An 18,224-nucleotide genomic window follows, 5' to 3' on the forward strand; every position below is an offset into this window, starting at 1 on the left:
AATCCAAATTGAGGCAGTGAATAAAGTGTATGGCAAGAAAGCAGAATTCAAGAGAAAAACATTAACCCTTTAGTTAGCTAAGTTGTGTCACTCTTCTTTGAAGTGAAATGTTCACATGCAGGAATTCTAGGGACTGAAATGTGAGGACAAAAAGACAGTAAATATCTACCAATGATGGGGATTACAACGAAAGAGAAAACCCGCCTTGTGTTAGGACTTCAAATGCAATATTGGTTGCACCAACTTTCAGTTTCCCACTTCCACTATGGAGAGGGTGTGATATTGTTGGGGAAAATGTGCCAAGTCTTAGAAGTTAGTTACTTAGTTCCAGAAGGGTTTGGGCCACATCAAACCTAACTAAGGTCTTCTTACATGCAAGAATCAGTTATTCAAATCCCTGTATCTGTTTTCCATTCAGGGACTAAAGTCAAGATCCAGTACACTATCTAGACCAGAGGTTCTCAAACTTTTTCAACTGTGAGCTCTTTTGGAAGCAAAAGTTTCTTGTGGAGCCCCCCCAAAATCTTACAGTTTAGTTTTATCTGTCTATGTTCTGTGGGGCATATTACACACTATATGTATATGGAAGTACAGATAATAAGGTATATATATTTGCTAGGAACAGAGTTGGGGTGAGCACTAGCACTCTTTGGCAGAGAAGGCCTTGGAAAACTACAACTCCAATTATTCCATTAATGCACATGGCAGTTAAAGTGATGCCAAACTGCTTTCACAATGCACCCTCACTACCAACCACATTTTGGAATTGTGACATTATTGAAGGAGAGAAAAAAGGGGGTGACAGTTTTGCAAAAGAGCAGTCCGATCTCCTGCAGGTCAAGCAGAGTCAGGGGTATTAAAATGTATCAATATAAATATAATGATACATTTTAATATCACTTCATACTTGAATCACAAGACACTGTACTTAAATTATGTAAAATGGATGGATAGATGGATATACCGGTAGATAGGTATTGCAATTTGGAATCACTTTCACCACCATGTCTCAATACAAGGGAATCCTGAGAATGGTAGTTTTACTATCTTTAGCTTTGTCATCGAAATAGTGCTGGTGGGGGGTGGCAGCAGCATGTGCATCAGGTCCTTCAGAGCAGCAGGGACGGGCCCTTCGTCGTTCTCCTCGTTGTTCTCCTCAGCAGCAGAGGTGGCAATGGTTCCCTCCCTCATAGTCTGGCATGGAAGTCACAACTTTACAGCATGCTGGCCAAGTGATCCTGATGGTCCTGTGGTTGCCAGGATCACGTGGAAAGCATGGTGAAAAGGAGTATATGGGGAAGGGAAGGAAGGGAAGTGATGGGCTAGAACGAGATGAGGTGCCCATGGAGCTCCAGAGTGACTCATGCAGAGCACAGTTTGAGAAACGTTGATCTAGACTGGTGTGGGGAAGATAGGGCTGCTCCCAAATGTTTTCCCCAAAGCGATATAGGCTGCTGTACAACCTGGGTGGAATGCTTATATAAGCCCTAATTTCTCAAACAATTAGAATTCACTTGCAGAACGACATGGTTAAGTTTGAATAAAACCCCAACAGGATTATAACTTTCTTCTTTTGCACAAATCCTATGTAAAATCATACTACATATTTCTGACATTAATATTGAAATCTGAAATATATACAGAAAGGCAAAATCATTTTACATTTCTAAGCTTCTGTCATCAATGTTGGGTTAATTCTTTCCCAAATGTATGCTTTCAGCTGGCGTACTTCTTGCTGCAATTACTTGGAAGTTCTCACTTGTGGACAAAATTATGCATTTGAAATGCTTAGTAAACCCAGAATGCATGCTTCTGTCAATGAACTGGAGAACATTTAAGAGATTTAGCACATAGAAAAGTGATAATTTGAAGGAAAATAATATAGTTTTGAGAAATGATTGTGAAAAGGCATGAATAACAATGAATAATAATAACCTTTGCACATATGATACTAGAGGAAGTTAGGTTCAAGGAAGAAGCCCATTGAAAAAACATGTGTCAAAAATAGGACAATGGGTTGCATATCCTCTAATCCTCAAGCTAAAATTAATCCCAGACTCCAAATGGTATGTTAATATTGTTCAGACATTCATGTGCAATTTTGATTCAGTAGAAATTCTCTGTAACCAAATCTGGATAGTATATAGTATAGAGAAGGACTTTAAAAAGTGTAAAATTGTTAATTTAAATCTACCATTGCTTTTTCCAGTGGATATTGCTCTGCAAGAAATACTCAATTTTAACATGATGTTACGACAGAAAGCAAAACTTCAAAAAGCATTGGAACGGTTGCAACAACAACAGCAAAATTATATTCTAGGTAGGTCATAGGTAAATGATAACACTCCCTACAAAGGCAGCCTTGAGATTCACAATGTAGGGTTTTTTCCTTCAGTGAATACAGTCATTCAATTTAAAATCCAAATAACTCAAAATACTTGTAGAATATTTCAGCCATCAAAGCCAGAAATTGTTTCATTTTTGCATAATATGTTGATTTTAAAGACCTGAACTTCAACATCTTTAAGAACTTGTTAGAAGCCTAACTTTAGCACTTCAGTTCTGCAAAAGTGGTCTGTGTGCATTTAGTCCAGGCATTGGCAAAATTTGCCCCTCCAGGTGTTTTGGAATTCAACACCCACAGTTCCTAACAGCCTACTGGATGTTAGGAATTGTGGGAGTTGAAGTCCAAAACACTTGGAGTCCCGATTTAGACGATTTCAATTTTCAAAATATAAAATCATTCTGCACCAATTTTTGTGCACATATTTTAATTTATTCTTCTAGTATTCTTCTGGAATGCTTCTGGAACATGGCCATACAGCTCGAAAAACTCACAGCAACCCGTTACTTTTAAGAGTTTGCAATCATTTGGATGGTTTTAAATTAAATTTTAAATTTGTTTTCAGCTGTATTTGTTCTTATATTTTTACTATAAAATGGGATGGAGATGTGATAATCAAGTCATAATAAAACCTAATATTGAACTATTTTTCTCTGCTAATGTTAGATTCAAAAAGTTAACCAGAATTTGAGGGAATGTTACGTTCTTGAATTTTTAGGAAATGGATAAACATTTTTTTAAAAAAATTCCATTAGAACGATTGTGTTCCCTCTCTTCCCCTCCCTCCAGCTCATTCTCTTTCAGACACACCAATTTGTTGTGCTTTAATTTATAGCTGAAAGAATCAGAAAGCTATCATTATTATCTCCCCAACCTCCTGGCACAGCTAGATTCCATGAGTATCCTACGCAGCCGACAAGACCAGGTAACCTAAGAAATTTTGCTTTTACAATAAAGAAGGGGTCATATTCATACTACAGAACATTAAGAGTTGCAATTAATCTAGAAATAATTATTCCTAATGGATAAAATAGGAAATATACATTTATTTGCCATAGCACAATTAAAACCAGGTACCTGAATAGTAGAGTGGGGAATTAGGCTGTGAATCAAATCATAGAATTACAGAATTGGAAGAGACCTCATGGACCATTAGCTCCAACGTTATACCCATCTACCTTGGGGAAAGATCCAGCCCAGTAATACACAAAGAAGAGGTTCTTGTAGATGTAGATATTATAATAATACATTTCTCCCTTACTTTTAATGCAGTGGTTCTCAACCTGTGGGTCTCCAGATATTTTGGCCTCAACTGCCAGAAACAGCTGGCAAACTGGCTGGGATTTCTGGGAGTTGTAGACCAAAACACCTGGGAACCAACAGGTTGAGAACCACTGTTTTAATAGTTGTGAACCTAGTTTTTACATTTATGCATTTGCCACCACTGTCCCTTTTTATAAAAAAATGTAGAGTGTTGATAGTTACGTACTATCAATTATGTATTTTGTACCTCTGTAGCTTTTATTAGCAAGAGATCTATAATGTTGCTAATTTCTATCACATCTATAAAATCAGTATTTTTAATCAGTTACCATAGATATTTATGAATTCAAAACTATATTTTAGTAAAGCTATGTATTTCCATGCAGTATGGGAAGCAAATCAATTACCTCAAAGGGACTACTTCCACAAGCTGAATCTATTAAGAAGAAAGATGTTGGCACCAGTAATGAAAGGTAATTCATGAATCTAAAAACAGATTTTTGACTTCTTCTGACATAGGAACCAGTGCAGTCTGCAAAGCCAAACATTAAATGATATTTTACAAATAAGTACACAATGTTGGCATAAGCAACTATGTCTTTCTGTTGGATCACAGAATGAGTGCCATATACAGTGTTACCTTGCATTAAGAGTTTAATTTGTTCCGTGACTGAGGTCTTAACTCAAATTGCTCTTATCTCAAAGCAATTTTTCTAATTGAAATGTATTGAAATGCTATTAATCTGTTCCAGCCCCCCCAAACCCCCTCCCCAATGTTTTTGTTACATGTTTTAAATAAGTAAATGTACTTTATAAATAAATAATGTATAAATGTACATTCATATGGAACGATAAAAGAAAGGTCAACATCTTAGAAGCACAAAGTTGTGGCAAGGAAGTACATTTGAGGTAACAAAATGTGTATTGGCCAGTGTAACAGCAAGGCAAAACCTGCACATTCATATGGAAAAGGAAAAAAGAAAAATCAACTTCCAAATGGTAGAAGCACAAAGTTGTGGCAAGGAAGCAGAAAGTGAAGAGGCAGAAGCATAATTTTCTTCATACTGTACACATTCCAGCCTCCTTCCCTCTCTTGCTCTCTCTTCCTCTCTCCCTTCATGAAGCCAAACATACCAGGAATAAACACCACACAAAATCAACTAACCCAAAGTTCCTCAAAGCGGACAAGAGCAAAGAGGATTGCAAAGCAGACAAGAGCATGAGGCCTGGAGGCCGCTCCCTTGAAACCCTAAAGTCCTGTACTTTCGTGCTAGTGCTCCCTCTGGTTCTAGCTCTTAATTCAAAACAATGCTAATATGTCAAAGTGAAACTTTACCGAGCAGCAGCTCTTAACTCAAATACTTTTAAGTTGGGGTACTCTTAAGTTGAGGTTCCACTGTACTGGTATGTAGAAGAGCAAGTTAGTATGAAGCTTCATTGGTCTTTCAGAGGTTTAGTTCATATTTCAAATTACAGATTAGTACTGCATTTAGAATATAGAAATATCTCCATTGAGTTTAAACTATAGCTAGTTAACACAGCAGTATTACTAGTCACTTTGACAAAATTTAATTGACATTTTTCCTTATATAAAAATCAAACCAGAAAACTTTCAAAAGGTATAATGAGACAATGTATTTTGTGTATAGCTGCGTGGGGAGCTCCAGCCTCCAAAACGACAAGTACTCCAGCCAATCAGGGTGAAGAAAAGGTAAGTGATTATGGATTATTTTGGAAACAGAAAACATCTGGCAGTTCTGCAGCTGCTGTCTTAATGAATATAGGAAGAAGTGTCTTGGAGCAATGACACATGGGGCTCATATAAAGGACAAAATAAAAGGCATCTATAAAAAGCAAAACCCATGAATAAATGTTATTAATTTACAGGCCCATTTTCAGTTTTAAATAATCTGCAGCCTTTTTCTGTTGCCAAAAAGTATAGAAAGGGAAATACATTTGTGATCATAAGAAAGTATTTCCTGCTTTTAATAAAATGTGTACCAACACTTAGGCTTTTCAGAATCCTAATTAATATAAAGGCTTGATTTAATTATACTAGAGATCTATTTAATTCACTATTTGTTTCCAGCAGTTTGTCCAAGCTGGTTCCAAAACTCCAACTCATAGGAATCTTGGCACTCACCCTGCTCTTGTTCCGCTAATTGTTCTGTTGCTGGGCCTCAGGTTGACTCTTTCAGTGTGAACTTATGGCTGTGTTGCTGTGTGGGGTCTTTATTTTTTCATATTGCAATAATAGATTTACTGACCACAGCAGGAAGGCATATTAATGCAAATCTTCTGTTCCCTAAGTTCCCCAGAAGGATAGGCGATTCCCTCTTCTTTCTCAAATCCGAAACTACTATTGTCTTTGAAAGAAACATGGTAGCATAGGGAATATCCAGCATTACAAAATAGATAAAACAACTATTCATCTAAAATATCAAAATATTATCTAGCATCACAATATAGGTAAGGCTGCAGATGCGGTTTTCCACAGAAAAGAATGTTAAGCTATTTTCTGAGCAGTTTTACACATGCCCTTAGGGCAGAGCTTTCCAAACATTTCATGTTGGTGACACACTTTTTAGTCATGCATCATTTCATGATACAGTCATTTGGTTATACTGGAAGTGATGTGGAATCGGCTATTTTGACCTGATTATGCTTATTGTGCAGTATCTGTATGATCCTTTGGCCACAGTGTGCATACATGAACACGACGGAAGGGGAATATACTAGTGCACCATACAAATTGGCTCTTTTGCTGTGTGAAAATGCATAAAAGTTGGTATTGTTTATTTCACATAGACTCAGAGGTTTCTTGTTACATTCATGCAACACACCTACACACTCCAGTGAGCATACTAATGTGTCACAACACACAGTTTGGAAAGTTCTGCCTTAGGGAATAGAAGGGTACATACCATATTATTGTAGATTGCTCTTCTGTGGTACATACCACAAGGGTAATCCTGAAGAGGTGCAGAGGAGCAATTCACAAAATTTTTGGATATAGCACTAGTAAAATACAAAGGACATTATAAAAGAAAACCTCCATTTGGCAAGACACTTCTTTTTTTTATTGATCTGTTGCAAATCCTACTGCCTGCTTGAGGGGAGGCTATCTAAGTGGAAAGGAGAGGAAGAGTAATTAAAAACATTCCAGTAAATATCATGTTCCTCTAGACTTGTTTCTTCCTCTGCATTTCTTCGTGGTAAGTAGCGAATACGGTATATACTCATGTATAAGTTTACCTCATGTACAAGACGAGGAGGGATTTGAGAGCCAAAATTATGGATTTTGAAATGACCCATGAATAAGTCAAAGAGGGGCACACCAATGCCACTGAGAGGGACAGCCACCCCTAGCACCATTTCCATGCCCAGGCATTCATGAACACCTGAAGTACCTCCATGGCAGACAATAGAATGGGTTGAGTGCTTCTTTTAGCTTCTTCCAGGAAGGACCTAATCTCGTTTTTATCATTGCTACTCAAAGAAGGGGATGGTTCTTTTTTTTGTAAGAGTTAAGGAGCAGGATTCACATTGACTGTGGATAAGCCAACCCAGTTTTTTGGAATTGACTTTTTTACTAAAATATTTTAGACTTATACATGAGTACATAGGATATTTCTTTCTAGCCCAGCTTAGAAATGTGACATGTATGTGATAACAGAACATAAAGCTTTACATTGTCATGTTAAATTGTGCTCAGCAGTATATCGATTGAGTTATAATTAAAATTGTTCTATATAATTATTTCATTTTTAGGATTCAATTGCTATTTTTGGAAAGGGATGGAGCCCCAACCAAAAACAAGCCACGATCCCAGCAATAAAGAAAAGGCTAAGATAAAACTAATTCTAATTGTTGTTGAAATTCAGATTTGCTGAATTGTTTAAAAGAACAGTCAAAACATACAGTGAAAAATGAATCTCTTTTGAAATCTATGGAGAAAGTTAACTGAACTGGAGCAGAAGCTAAATACATGAAATGTAAACCATCAGAACTCATGCAGATCACAAAATGTTAATGGTTTCAGCAGAACACAATCGCAACAGTCCTAATCAAAATTACAGCTTGCTTTCTTTTGTGGCACTTTTAGTTATGTAATCAGGTGTTTGAAACAAACCAGACTCTAGAATTCTCTGAGATCATTCATGAAATCTCTGAAGGAGCAGGTTGTCTTCCACTTACCATCCAGGAGAGGTAAGAACATCATATGAATAAAAGTAGCTTCCCTTGACTCTCCGTCTAGATCCTTCTTTGCCTTTGCATCTTTATTGAGTTTTAGGTCTTCCAGACACTAAGTGAAGGTCTGATGTGTCCTTAAAAAATCTAGCTTGGTTCCAGCCTGTTGAAATATCCTCAGGCATCTACTACATTATCTTTGTATTCAAAGAGGGAGGCAAATGGAAAGTAATAATATATGTTAAGGTCAAAAGATGACATTCTTAACTCGATAGAGGCACTCTATCAAGGGGAATTAATGGCCTCCACAATGGAGACCTAATTCTTTGTCCCTGTTACTCATGCAGTTCTGCTGTGATGTCAGCGGAACTGCATGAGTAACATACAAAGTCCTCCCCTTTGACCTGGTAGTGGTTAATCTTCAAATTCAATGCATTCTCCTGTTGAATCCCCACTGTAAAATAAAAAGACCAGACACAGAGGTATGGAGAAATAAGAGGCCATTTATTGACCTATTTCAAACTGGTAAATGGAACTAAGTAACTTTTGTGGGGAGAGCATTGCGACATGGGCAATGGCATAAGGCCAAGTATCATTCTCTGACTACCTGACCAGCCAGCCTCTGGGCGAAGCACCTGACATGGGGGCACTCCACAGAGATGCCTTGATATCCCGGCCAGTCATTACTGGAAGACCATCCCAGGGGTCCTCTCTCCTGAGCCTCAGAACCCAATAGGAGAGAGGTAAGCCCCCCAGATAAGCACCAAAGGGTATATTTTGGGAAACCCCTTAAGCTCCAGAACCTATAGAGGCCATTGGAAAGGTCCCCCTTCACCCCAAAAGGGTGAAGCAGCTGAGGGGGGAAAGGAAAGGGCCTGAGGCCAGGAATTGTGGGAGCTGAAGTCCAAAACACCCGGAGGGCCAAAGTTTGCCCATGCCTGATTTAACATGTCGTAGCTCGTGAATTATATTAGGGCTGCATGTTGCATTCTATCTCCAGACTACAAAAAACCAAACTTGAAAGAAACTGAGTTTGAGCTAAAACTAACTTGGATGGCCACCAGAAACAAAAAATATATTTACATGCTAAGGGGTGGAATTCTATTCCACTAATGTTTATTAAACAGACAAGCTTTCCTTGAGATTATTGTCAGTGGAAAAAGCACAATAGAAAGACATTTGAGTATGTTTTATATTTTTTATTTAATAAATAACTTCCATGATAGCACTGTAAAAAGTGAACATTTGTTAAAATAAAAGGCACTTAAAATAAGGACGTGGCTAGTATTCAGAAGGATCAAAGGCAAATATACATGGCAGAAACAGTTATCTGGCTGACAGTCATGGTACATGACAATTAAGTAATCTTAGTTCTCTGCTGCAAATCTACAACCGAGACTGTAAAAAAAAAAATCAAGATGTTTTGACAACAATAATCTTACACATAATGAAAGCAAAACACATTTTTAAAAAGGTGACAAAGCACCAGGCTTTAACCCAAATAAGAAAATTAAACAAGCGCATTAAAGAGTTAAGGCCCTAATACATTTCGAATATCATCTTGGCAGACTAATTTTTAGTTCTAAAGCCAGACTTGAATTTACAAAGAAGTTCTGAGGTTACTGTGCAGCTACAGCATGAAAAAGAATGGCACAACCGGTGAGGCTATTGTTTTGGGTCTATTTTTATATTAACATTTGACAGATTAAAATGCTTATGTACATAATAAATTGTCAATTTTACTGCATGATTTCCATCTTGTACCAAATGTATCCAAATGAGGTTTAATTTTCCAAACATTCCATTCAATATTCACAAGCTAAAGTTCTGTAGTTCAGAAAGAATTACGTGGCTGCACTTTAGCAGTGCAAACCAAGCCCTGATGTGCCTATAAAGTTAAAAACCAATCTACCTTTAATACTTAATGGCTAAGCAGAGCCCCTCCTTTTGATTGCTTTAGCCATTTCTCTCCAGGCCCAGGAGGGAAAGGTTCAAAAAGGCACCAAGTGACCTTAGCTGAGGAGGCTACGCAGTCTCAAGTTTTCTGTCAGTCCCCTGGCATTGTTCATTGCAAAAACAAAACAAAAGGAAAACACTTCAAAAATAAAAAAGCATACTGTACATTTTCAAAGTCTGCATAGGAAACAAACCTAATATGTAAGAAATGAATTAATAAATCCATTGCAGTACTGCCCTAAAGCTAAGTTACTGTGACTACAAAATTGCTACATTGCATACAGTGTTGAAGTTAAAAAGCAGTTTTCATTTTCCCTCATATTTTGGATTCACTACAGTTGTCACGGCACTCTTGTATATAGGATTTTCACCCTAGAAGGAAAGCAAAAGTAAATTAATATTAAGGTGACAAATTGCTGAAAGAGCTTTTTAAAGTTCACGTATTGGCAATATTTGCAGACATGGCCAAACCAATCCAGAGTCCCTTATGCATGTTCAACCCTTTGCTCCCACAAACCATCACTAGGTAAGTATTTAATTTTGGGGGGAAAAAAGTGACTGTGGTAACAACTTAATCTTTCATTAAGCCTCAAGTCTATTATAATTTATTATTTTAGAGTGTGCAAGAGGGTTAAGAAATGACGGTTTGCAATATTCCTTTGGTAGCACTTTTAACTGAAATATATACATTTATTTACATTAGTAAAAAGCATAATTAAAACATATGACAATTATATGAATGTCAGGCTTTAATTCATGCCTTTCAGAGGCCTCCACTCACTATCATGCACATGGAATTATATCAGGGTCTTTGGGCACATTCTTCCCAAATGCAAAACAAAACTGACACATCAAAAACATTCAGAAACTGGCAGCTTCATGTATATGGTTTTCATAATTGTTTCACTAATCCAAAACCGACAGAGGTGTGCAAACGTTCATGTTGTCTAGAATTCTTCCTCAGGGTAGGTGATACAAAATATAGGGGATAGTAGAAGAAGGAAAGTCCCAGAGATCAAGGCAGCTGAAGTGAACATGAGTTTGCAGGTTTGGCTCAGTTTCAGAATTGAAACTGCAAACCAAATGAGCTCATCACTGCACATCAATAAATATAGTATCCAACTGTTGATTTGAGTGTTTTTGCTCTTACAGACAAACATAGTTTCCTTTTGTATTCTAATGAAGATCAACATGCAAGATTCACAACAGGATTTAATAAGCTATATATATAGTGAGCTAACAAATAGTCAAGGATGAACACAATGTTCATCCTTGACTATTCAAGTGCAGAGCTGGAAAACCACAAAGCAGGCAGAAAAAGAAGGGTTATTACTCAGATACTAGCCCTCTGTGAATAAGCTAAGGAAGATAAGATTGGATTATACACAAAAATCAACCATTACTGTATTGAGTAAGGTGATTTTCCCCCAAGGGATATTTTATAGCAACTGAAGTGCTGGATACAGTATGACTTTCATATCCACCGAACTGACAAATGAGTCTGGCTTCACTTACATGCATTTGAAAAAATATGTTATCTCTAGGCATTTTTGAGTCCTCTAGTGTGACCGCATCATATATTTGGGCAAGAAGGCCTTCGTTTCAATAGGGTTTGCTATTATCCATGGGTTCATGTTTGAAAACGTATCCTTTGTGGATATGGGAGTCATACTGTACTGGCTGGAAATATGTTGGTATAGTTGACTAGTGTAGTTTAATATGCAAGTGAAAAAAGCAGAGGTATACTCTTGGTGTAAAATAAATATGGCAGTGGATAACCTTGTTGCTCAGGGGTTCTGCTTTGCCTTTCCCCACAATTGCTGCACTACTCTGGAAAAAATAGAATTATTTCCACTGTTTTCACACATGAAGACATAGCTAATTTTAAGCAGTGCCAACACTGTACTCTTATTTATTTGGCTTTTTTAGCTGCCACCATACATTGTTGGCTCATGTTTAACTTGTTGGCCACAAGGACTCGCAAGATCTTTTTCACACATATTGCTATAGAGCCAGACATCCCCCATTCTGTAGTTTCAACATTTCAGCTTGTCTTTTAATAGGCCAATCAAATGTTTCTATGCTCATAACCATGTGACATGTTAATGTACATATGTGCTCTAGAATTATTTCAGTTTGCTTATGGCAATGATTAAAAGCATATTCTAAGAAACTCTCACAATGTGTAAGACTATGCACATTTCTTTTGTCAAAATATATATTTAAACAGAAAACGTTAAGGAGAATATCTAGCGAAATGTTTTATTTATTGGGACAACATTCTGTTACTGTCAGATATATGTCCCTATTTCAAGGACAGTCTAGGTTTCCTTCACTTAGTACTTGGGAAGCATCTCTTTTCATAGCTTTCTGGTTGGAAAAGTGCTAGCTGAGCGATGCTGTAAACAACATGTTTACAATGTTTCTCAACCTGGGGTCCCCAGATGTTTTTGGCCTACAACTCCCAGAAATCCCAGCCAGTTTACCAGCTGTTAGGATTTCTGGGAGCTGAAGGCCAAAACATATGGGGACTTTGGGTTGAGAACCACTGTGTTAAGATATGGCAGCAGAACAACCATGGTCAGATGCAAGAGTAAATTGATCATGGAGATAAAACTAGGTAGAAACTGTATCTATGCAGTGGGTATTTATGTTTCTTGCCTTTTAGATTCACCTGGTTGTCTTTGGTAAAATGGATGTTTAATGTCTAGCCAGGTCCACTGCAACTATTTTGTGATGCTGCCTAATACATTTTCTTCACCGTTTCAATTTATGACCATAGGCCCGAAAACATTAGGGGGCATTGGCATGTAATGTGTTGCATTATCCAGAAATGAAGCAAGAATAAAGCATTCATGTCCTTTATTCTTTTCCACTGAGATGAAAGAGACATCATCATATGGACTGTGGCCATGCTTTAGTGACCTGGATTAGAAAGCTAAAGTATCTTCACATTTGCTTAAAGCCCCACGGTTGGAAAGAATCCACTGTACGAATAGTTGTGCTATTCTCCCTTCACATGGGAACATCTGAGGAGATTGTGGGCAATGCAAAAAGGTTTTTTTTTTAACATATCCCATCTTTTTTTAATGGAACTACTTGCCAAGAAACAAAGATTCTGTACGGACACTATATGGTGAGGCAAAAATTGGTGGCTCAGTTCAGTGGACATCTGAATTTCAGACTTAAGATTTTAAGTAGTTGCCCCCCCTCCTCTTTTCTCTCCCCCTATTTTTTTAAAGCAGCTGGTAAAATGTAAGAGTCAAGCAGTGGTTAGTTTAAGGTGCATACAGTGTGGCTGAAGAAAAGAACATGCATAGAGAAAGAAATGGAAAAGAAAATACGAACGGAAACTTAGAGACCAGCTTTACGTCCATAGTTTGGATTCTTGAAATTATTAATAGGACTCTTGTATATTGGATTTTCTTGCTGAGATAGACAGAAAAATGATGAATGTGGAATACAGAAGAGACAAAGCATTCTCAAACATAAAACAGGTCATGCTGTATCTATATAAACTTGTTAGTGTCTTAAAATATTTTTTCTACTAAAGCTTGATTCTTTTAAAGCCCTGCAGTTTACTAAAGATATACTGTGAAGGAACAACATTGTCTGCATGTGTGGGGAACCTCCTCATAGAGTGTGTTTGCATCTTCAGTACAATACAATTTCTGGATACCAGTTTTCAAAGTAAATTTAACATTTAAATAAGACATAACATATATTCTATATTTCACATATGTATCCTCAGCATATCCAAGCTACTTTATGACAAAAGGAAGAGCAGATACTTAATGAATGCAGAGAAATGACAACTATCTAGTTCTCTGACCAACTACTGTGGTCTTTATCTGGTAAATATAGGTAACATAACTGAAGAATTAAGTCTCAGAAAAGAGGCCATCCAAGTTATTTAGTCCATAGAACACTCTCTTCTCAAGGGATTGTTTGTGATCTATAGAGAAGAATGTTCTCTTTGACTACTTTTATCTGATGCAAAAATAGGTTGCACACTCCAAAAGCCGAATCACAATGTGACTTACTGTATCCCATTTTGCATTCATCTTTTCTTTCTCAAATTTTGCAAATTCTCTTCTGTCATGAATGATCATAAGCAGCTTCCAAATCAGTAGAAGAGCAAGACCTATAAGAACAATTCCAGCAACTACACCGGCAACAATGGGAATGATATCCGGACCTGTTGGACATTCTGGGGGACAAAATCATTGAAGTATAATGTAAAATCAGTGCTACAGAAATACATAGTACTTGTAACTAACAAGATATCCATAATTTCTATTGCCCTTAGAAGTATAAAAAGAATGCTCACTTATGACTTTAATCCTGACATTGATTATAATATAGTAAACTGACCAAGTTGTTTTTTAAATGTAAAAATCCTCTGACAAATGGTAACATGTAATCCCCTCAAACTGTGTGTCCTCAGGTGTTTTGGCCTACAACTCCCAGAAATCCCAGCCAGTTTACCAGCTGTTAGGATTTCTGGGAGTTGAAGGCCAAAACATCTGGAGACCCACAAGTTGAGAACCACTGCCCTAATCTATTTCTGCAACCCCCAGATACCACCACCAAAACAAACGATTTTAAGACTTTAAGACTAACAATTTTGGAGGCTTCCCTCAATGTTTTTTCAAATAAAGAGTCACCATCTGGTCAGTACTTTTTTAAGAAAAATTGAATGGGGATGGTTGCAGTGTGTGCTGCTGAGTGTAATCCCACCAAACTATCCCACTATTCCCACCAAAGTTGTCCACCACTGACCTAAAGGATCATCTTGAAAACATTTTTTCATTATTTAGTTGTCACAGTCTTCCGAGAGTAAATTTAGGCTCAAACTGCCTGCAGGCGAGAGTATTAATACCTGCATACAAACAAGTGCTTCCTTTCCCCGACGCTGATCAATTCAAACAGTGTCCCTTTGGGAATACTAGTGTGAACCCAAATTACATTAATAGAACTACAGGTTTTGCTTAAACCGCTGGATATTTACAAAGCACATGCAACTTAATTAAGAAAAGGGGTTTTTTTTGTGTCAGGAGCAACTTGAGAAACTGCAAGTTGGTTCTGGTGTGAGAAAATTGGCCATCTGCAAGGACATTGCCCAGGGGATGCCCAGATGTTTTACCATCCTGTGGGAGGCTTCTCTCATGTCCCTGCATGGGAAGCTAGAGCTGACAGACAGGAGCTCACCCACTCCCAAGATTCAAACTGCCGACCTTTCAGTCAGCAGCCCTGCCTGCGCAAGAGTTTAACCCACTATGCCACTGGGGGCTCCAGAAAGGGGTAAAAAACATTATTTTAATTTATTTCTGCATTTAATATTTTATATATTTCTTGGCATCATTACCATAATCTTCCCAAGGCTCACAATATAAAACAGTAAAAGTTTGCATTAGAATTGCTATTGAAATATAATATTATATCTGAGAAATGGTTGAGGAGTACTAAGTAAATACTTCACATGAAAAGGAAAAAAAAATACCTGGTGTCTTCACCACATGAACAACAGCTTTGTTGTTTGAATCAACTGAGTATGTGAAATAAAACCAGCAGTCATCAATATCCTTCTCCTTGCAATGGGTCAGGGCCTCATATTGCCCAGGCTGTGGCAACTTCTCTCTACGGTCTACCAGTATCAAGCTAAAATGTGAACATTCTTCCTCACAACGCTCTTTCTTTTCTCCTTTGTTAAAAGCTTTGCACTGGACACAATCCCTATGACAAAACAGATATATAGCAATATAACATTCGTCCAACTAACTGATATATATTGCATCTTTCTCTCAGGTCAGGAGTCAAGGCGGCTTACAAGAGATTGAAACAAAGAACATGCAAAGTCTACCAGCCCAAAAATTACAAAAAGCAATTCAACTATTATTCTATTACGAGGGTTATCCAGAAAGTTCATTACGTTTTGGAATTAAAAATAAACGAAGTATAGGAGAAAACATTTACCATATTCAGTTGAAAGCCAGACCCAAATACTATTTCTCACCATAGTCCCCACTGAAATCTAGGTAGTTATCATAGGGATAAAAGTGTTTGAAAAGCCCTCTTCCCCCCCCCCCCCCCAAGATTCCCACCTGGCTTGCGTCCTGAACCAGGCTGGCTTCCCTTCCCTCAGCTGTCAAGTGGTGCGCTCAGCTTTCCGCACGATCTTCCTCGATCGCTCTTTTGTTTTGCAGATGATTGCAAGGAAGGTGCTCTTCTAAGGTTTTGCAAGAAGCACACCTTTCCTGTCCCAAAAAACCTTCCTTGCAAGCATCTGCAAAACAAAAGAGCGATCGAGGAAGATCGTGCGGAAAGCTGAGCGCACCACTTGACAGCTGAGGGAAGGGAAGCCAGCCTGGTTCAGGACGCAAGCCAGGTGGGAATCTTGGGGGGGGGGGGGGGAGAGGGCTTTTCAAACACTTTTATCCCTATGATAACTACCTAGATTTCAGTGGGGACTATGGTGAGAAATAGTATTTGGGTCTGGCTTTCAACTGAATATGGGTAAATGGTTTCTCCTATACTTCGTTTACTTTTAATTCCAAAACGTAATGAATTTTCTGGATAGCCCTCGTAAAAACACAAAACAATGTAATATGAAAGGTAAAAGCATGGTGCAAATCAAAAGCCTGCCTTGATAAAAGAGTCTTTGTTAGCAGAAAGAGAGCCAAAGATTGGAAATGGAGCCGGCGTCGAAGAGATACAGGAAGCATAGAGATTTACAAAAGTCTTACTTGTGCTCTGCACACACTCCAAGGCAAGTCTGGCACAACTCGCATGTTGGTCCCTGAAATTTGGAATCCGTGCAGTTGCAGACTCCACACTCACAGATCCCTCTGCCATTGCAGATTTGACCATTGGCCGCTTCGCACGGGGTAGTATCCAGAGGGCACTCACACGCGGAGCCTGTGTAATTGGCCCAGCAGTCACACTCACGACATTTACATTCACCATGTCCTAGTTAAACACAGAAAAGGCATTAATATATTCTTTCAGTGAAATAAGTGGCATACATTTATTGTACCAGGAGTAAATCTCTGTCAGCTGAGCCTACAAGATGACTCTCTCCTTTTGATTCATTTGCTGAGAATTAAAATAATTTCCAAATTAGCAGATATGGATAACAGATGAGATAAGAAAGCAAGCAATGCCAGCTTAACTCTTAATGCACAATGTATTTGCACTGACATCTGTATTGCAAAAGTGTTCAGGTTTCTTTGCCAAATTATGATATCACTATATACCAAGTTGCATGCCAAATACTTAGCCAACTAATGAGATCTGCCATTAGATGTTAAAAGGCAAATATAGCATGGTATCCAAAAGTTCTCTTTTTGCAAAGGAAATTACCTTCTGATTCTATCCCGAACCTTGCCTTCTATATAGAATAATAAGCTATATTCCTGCATCATATTCCAAACATACCAGATTCATATGCAAGGCACCTATATTAATTAAAGCTTTCTGAACAAAGCAACATCCCACTGAAGTTCAGTTCGTAATTTGATAGATTCATCTCTCATTTATTAATATCTGCAACTATAATAAAATGTTTGTTTGTTTACAGCTTCTTTCAAAAGTTCAGTTGGTGGAAAATCAGTTAATTACCTCCACAAATCAAACCATCCGATCGATCACAGTTGAAATTATCACACTGGCAATACTGGCCAGAGTAGATTTCATTTGTATTCTCTCTTTTCTTGCAGACACACTGCCCACAGATACATTCCCCATTGTTACTGCATATTTCGGAACTGTTGGTTGCTCTGCAAGTTCCCGACATGTCTTCACTGTTCACTTCTTCTATGCTGCATTCACACTGTTTCCCAATGCGTCCTGGTTTACACCTAAAAGGAAAAATTGGCTGAGTTGTTGGAAATGGGATTTGTGCAAGCATACTCTACCCTTGTATCTCAAAAAATAAAAGCTTCAAAGGATGTATTAGTGCAAACATATAGAAAACTACAATTTCAACACAATTCATACAAGAGTCAGATATTTCCAAAGGCTATAAACAACTGATGCTTTTTCCACTGTTTATATTCTTTTGAGGAAAAATACAAAAAAGTTAGGATAAATAAATATATACCTGCAAGCGCCACATTCAAATGTTCCATTTCCATAGTGGCAAAGGTCACTGTCAGCAATCCCTTCATTGTGACAGTCACATTCACAGATGAACTCCAGATTAATTTCTACCTCTTCGGTAAAACCTAGCGGCTTGATCTTAATGGTTTCACTTTGTCCTTTTTCCGGACACTGGCTGGCTGTTACTTTAATTTCAAACCTAACCTGTAAGCAAAGCAAATAAGACAACATAAGCGATGTATAGGTATTTTATTGTAACAGATTGAAAGGGGGTGGAGAAGATTATACAGGACCATTCTTATGTTATGAGGCATCCACAACTTACACGGAACAAATCAAATTTTGCATGTATTCCCAATCATATAAAACA

At 37.8% G+C, this 18,224-nt stretch overlaps 2 protein-coding genes across 15 annotated transcripts in view; one reads left to right on the top strand and one right to left on the bottom strand.

The window, feature by feature from the left end:
- The window catches only part of ccdc7 (coiled-coil domain containing 7), a 141,671-nt gene extending 133,818 nt beyond the window's left edge, over nucleotides 1–7,853 (top strand). For 11 of the 13 annotated variants that reach the window (XM_062984369.1, XM_062984376.1, XM_062984371.1 and 8 more), the window contains 5 exons: nucleotides 2,210–2,320; nucleotides 3,180–3,269; nucleotides 3,994–4,080; nucleotides 5,257–5,318; nucleotides 7,379–7,853. In XM_062984369.1, the coding sequence (XP_062840439.1) occupies nucleotides 2,210–2,320; nucleotides 3,180–3,269; nucleotides 3,994–4,080; nucleotides 5,257–5,318; nucleotides 7,379–7,462 (434 nt within the window). In that variant the 3' untranslated portion in view covers nucleotides 7,463–7,853. Of the gene's footprint in view, nucleotides 1–2,209; nucleotides 2,321–3,133; nucleotides 3,270–3,993; nucleotides 4,081–5,256; nucleotides 5,319–7,378 lie in introns of those variants that run through there. The other 2 variants (XR_010007239.1, XM_062984378.1) reach the window with 2 other exon arrangements.
- A 1,129-nt stretch (nucleotides 7,854–8,982) lies between these two features.
- Nucleotides 8,983–18,224, bottom strand: part of itgb1 (integrin subunit beta 1) — a 48,837-nt gene continuing 39,595 nt past the window's right edge. The window contains exons 11-17 of one of the 2 annotated variants that reach the window (XM_008112336.3): nucleotides 17,856–18,058; nucleotides 17,375–17,613; nucleotides 16,501–16,723; nucleotides 15,258–15,490; nucleotides 13,798–13,964; nucleotides 13,103–13,183; nucleotides 8,983–10,126 (exon numbers count right to left, since the gene is read on the bottom strand). In XM_008112336.3, the coding sequence (XP_008110543.1) occupies nucleotides 13,109–13,183; nucleotides 13,798–13,964; nucleotides 15,258–15,490; nucleotides 16,501–16,723; nucleotides 17,375–17,613; nucleotides 17,856–18,058 (1,140 nt within the window). In that variant the 3' untranslated portion in view covers nucleotides 8,983–10,126; nucleotides 13,103–13,108. The remainder of the gene's footprint in view (nucleotides 10,127–13,102; nucleotides 13,184–13,797; nucleotides 13,965–15,257; nucleotides 15,491–16,500; nucleotides 16,724–17,374; nucleotides 17,614–17,855; nucleotides 18,059–18,224) is intronic. The other variant, XM_003222128.3, reaches the window with a different exon arrangement.

This window comes from Anolis carolinensis, chromosome 6 (assembly GCF_035594765.1).
Source record: "Anolis carolinensis isolate JA03-04 chromosome 6, rAnoCar3.1.pri, whole genome shotgun sequence".
Taxonomy (NCBI): Eukaryota; Metazoa; Chordata; class Lepidosauria; order Squamata; family Dactyloidae; genus Anolis; species Anolis carolinensis.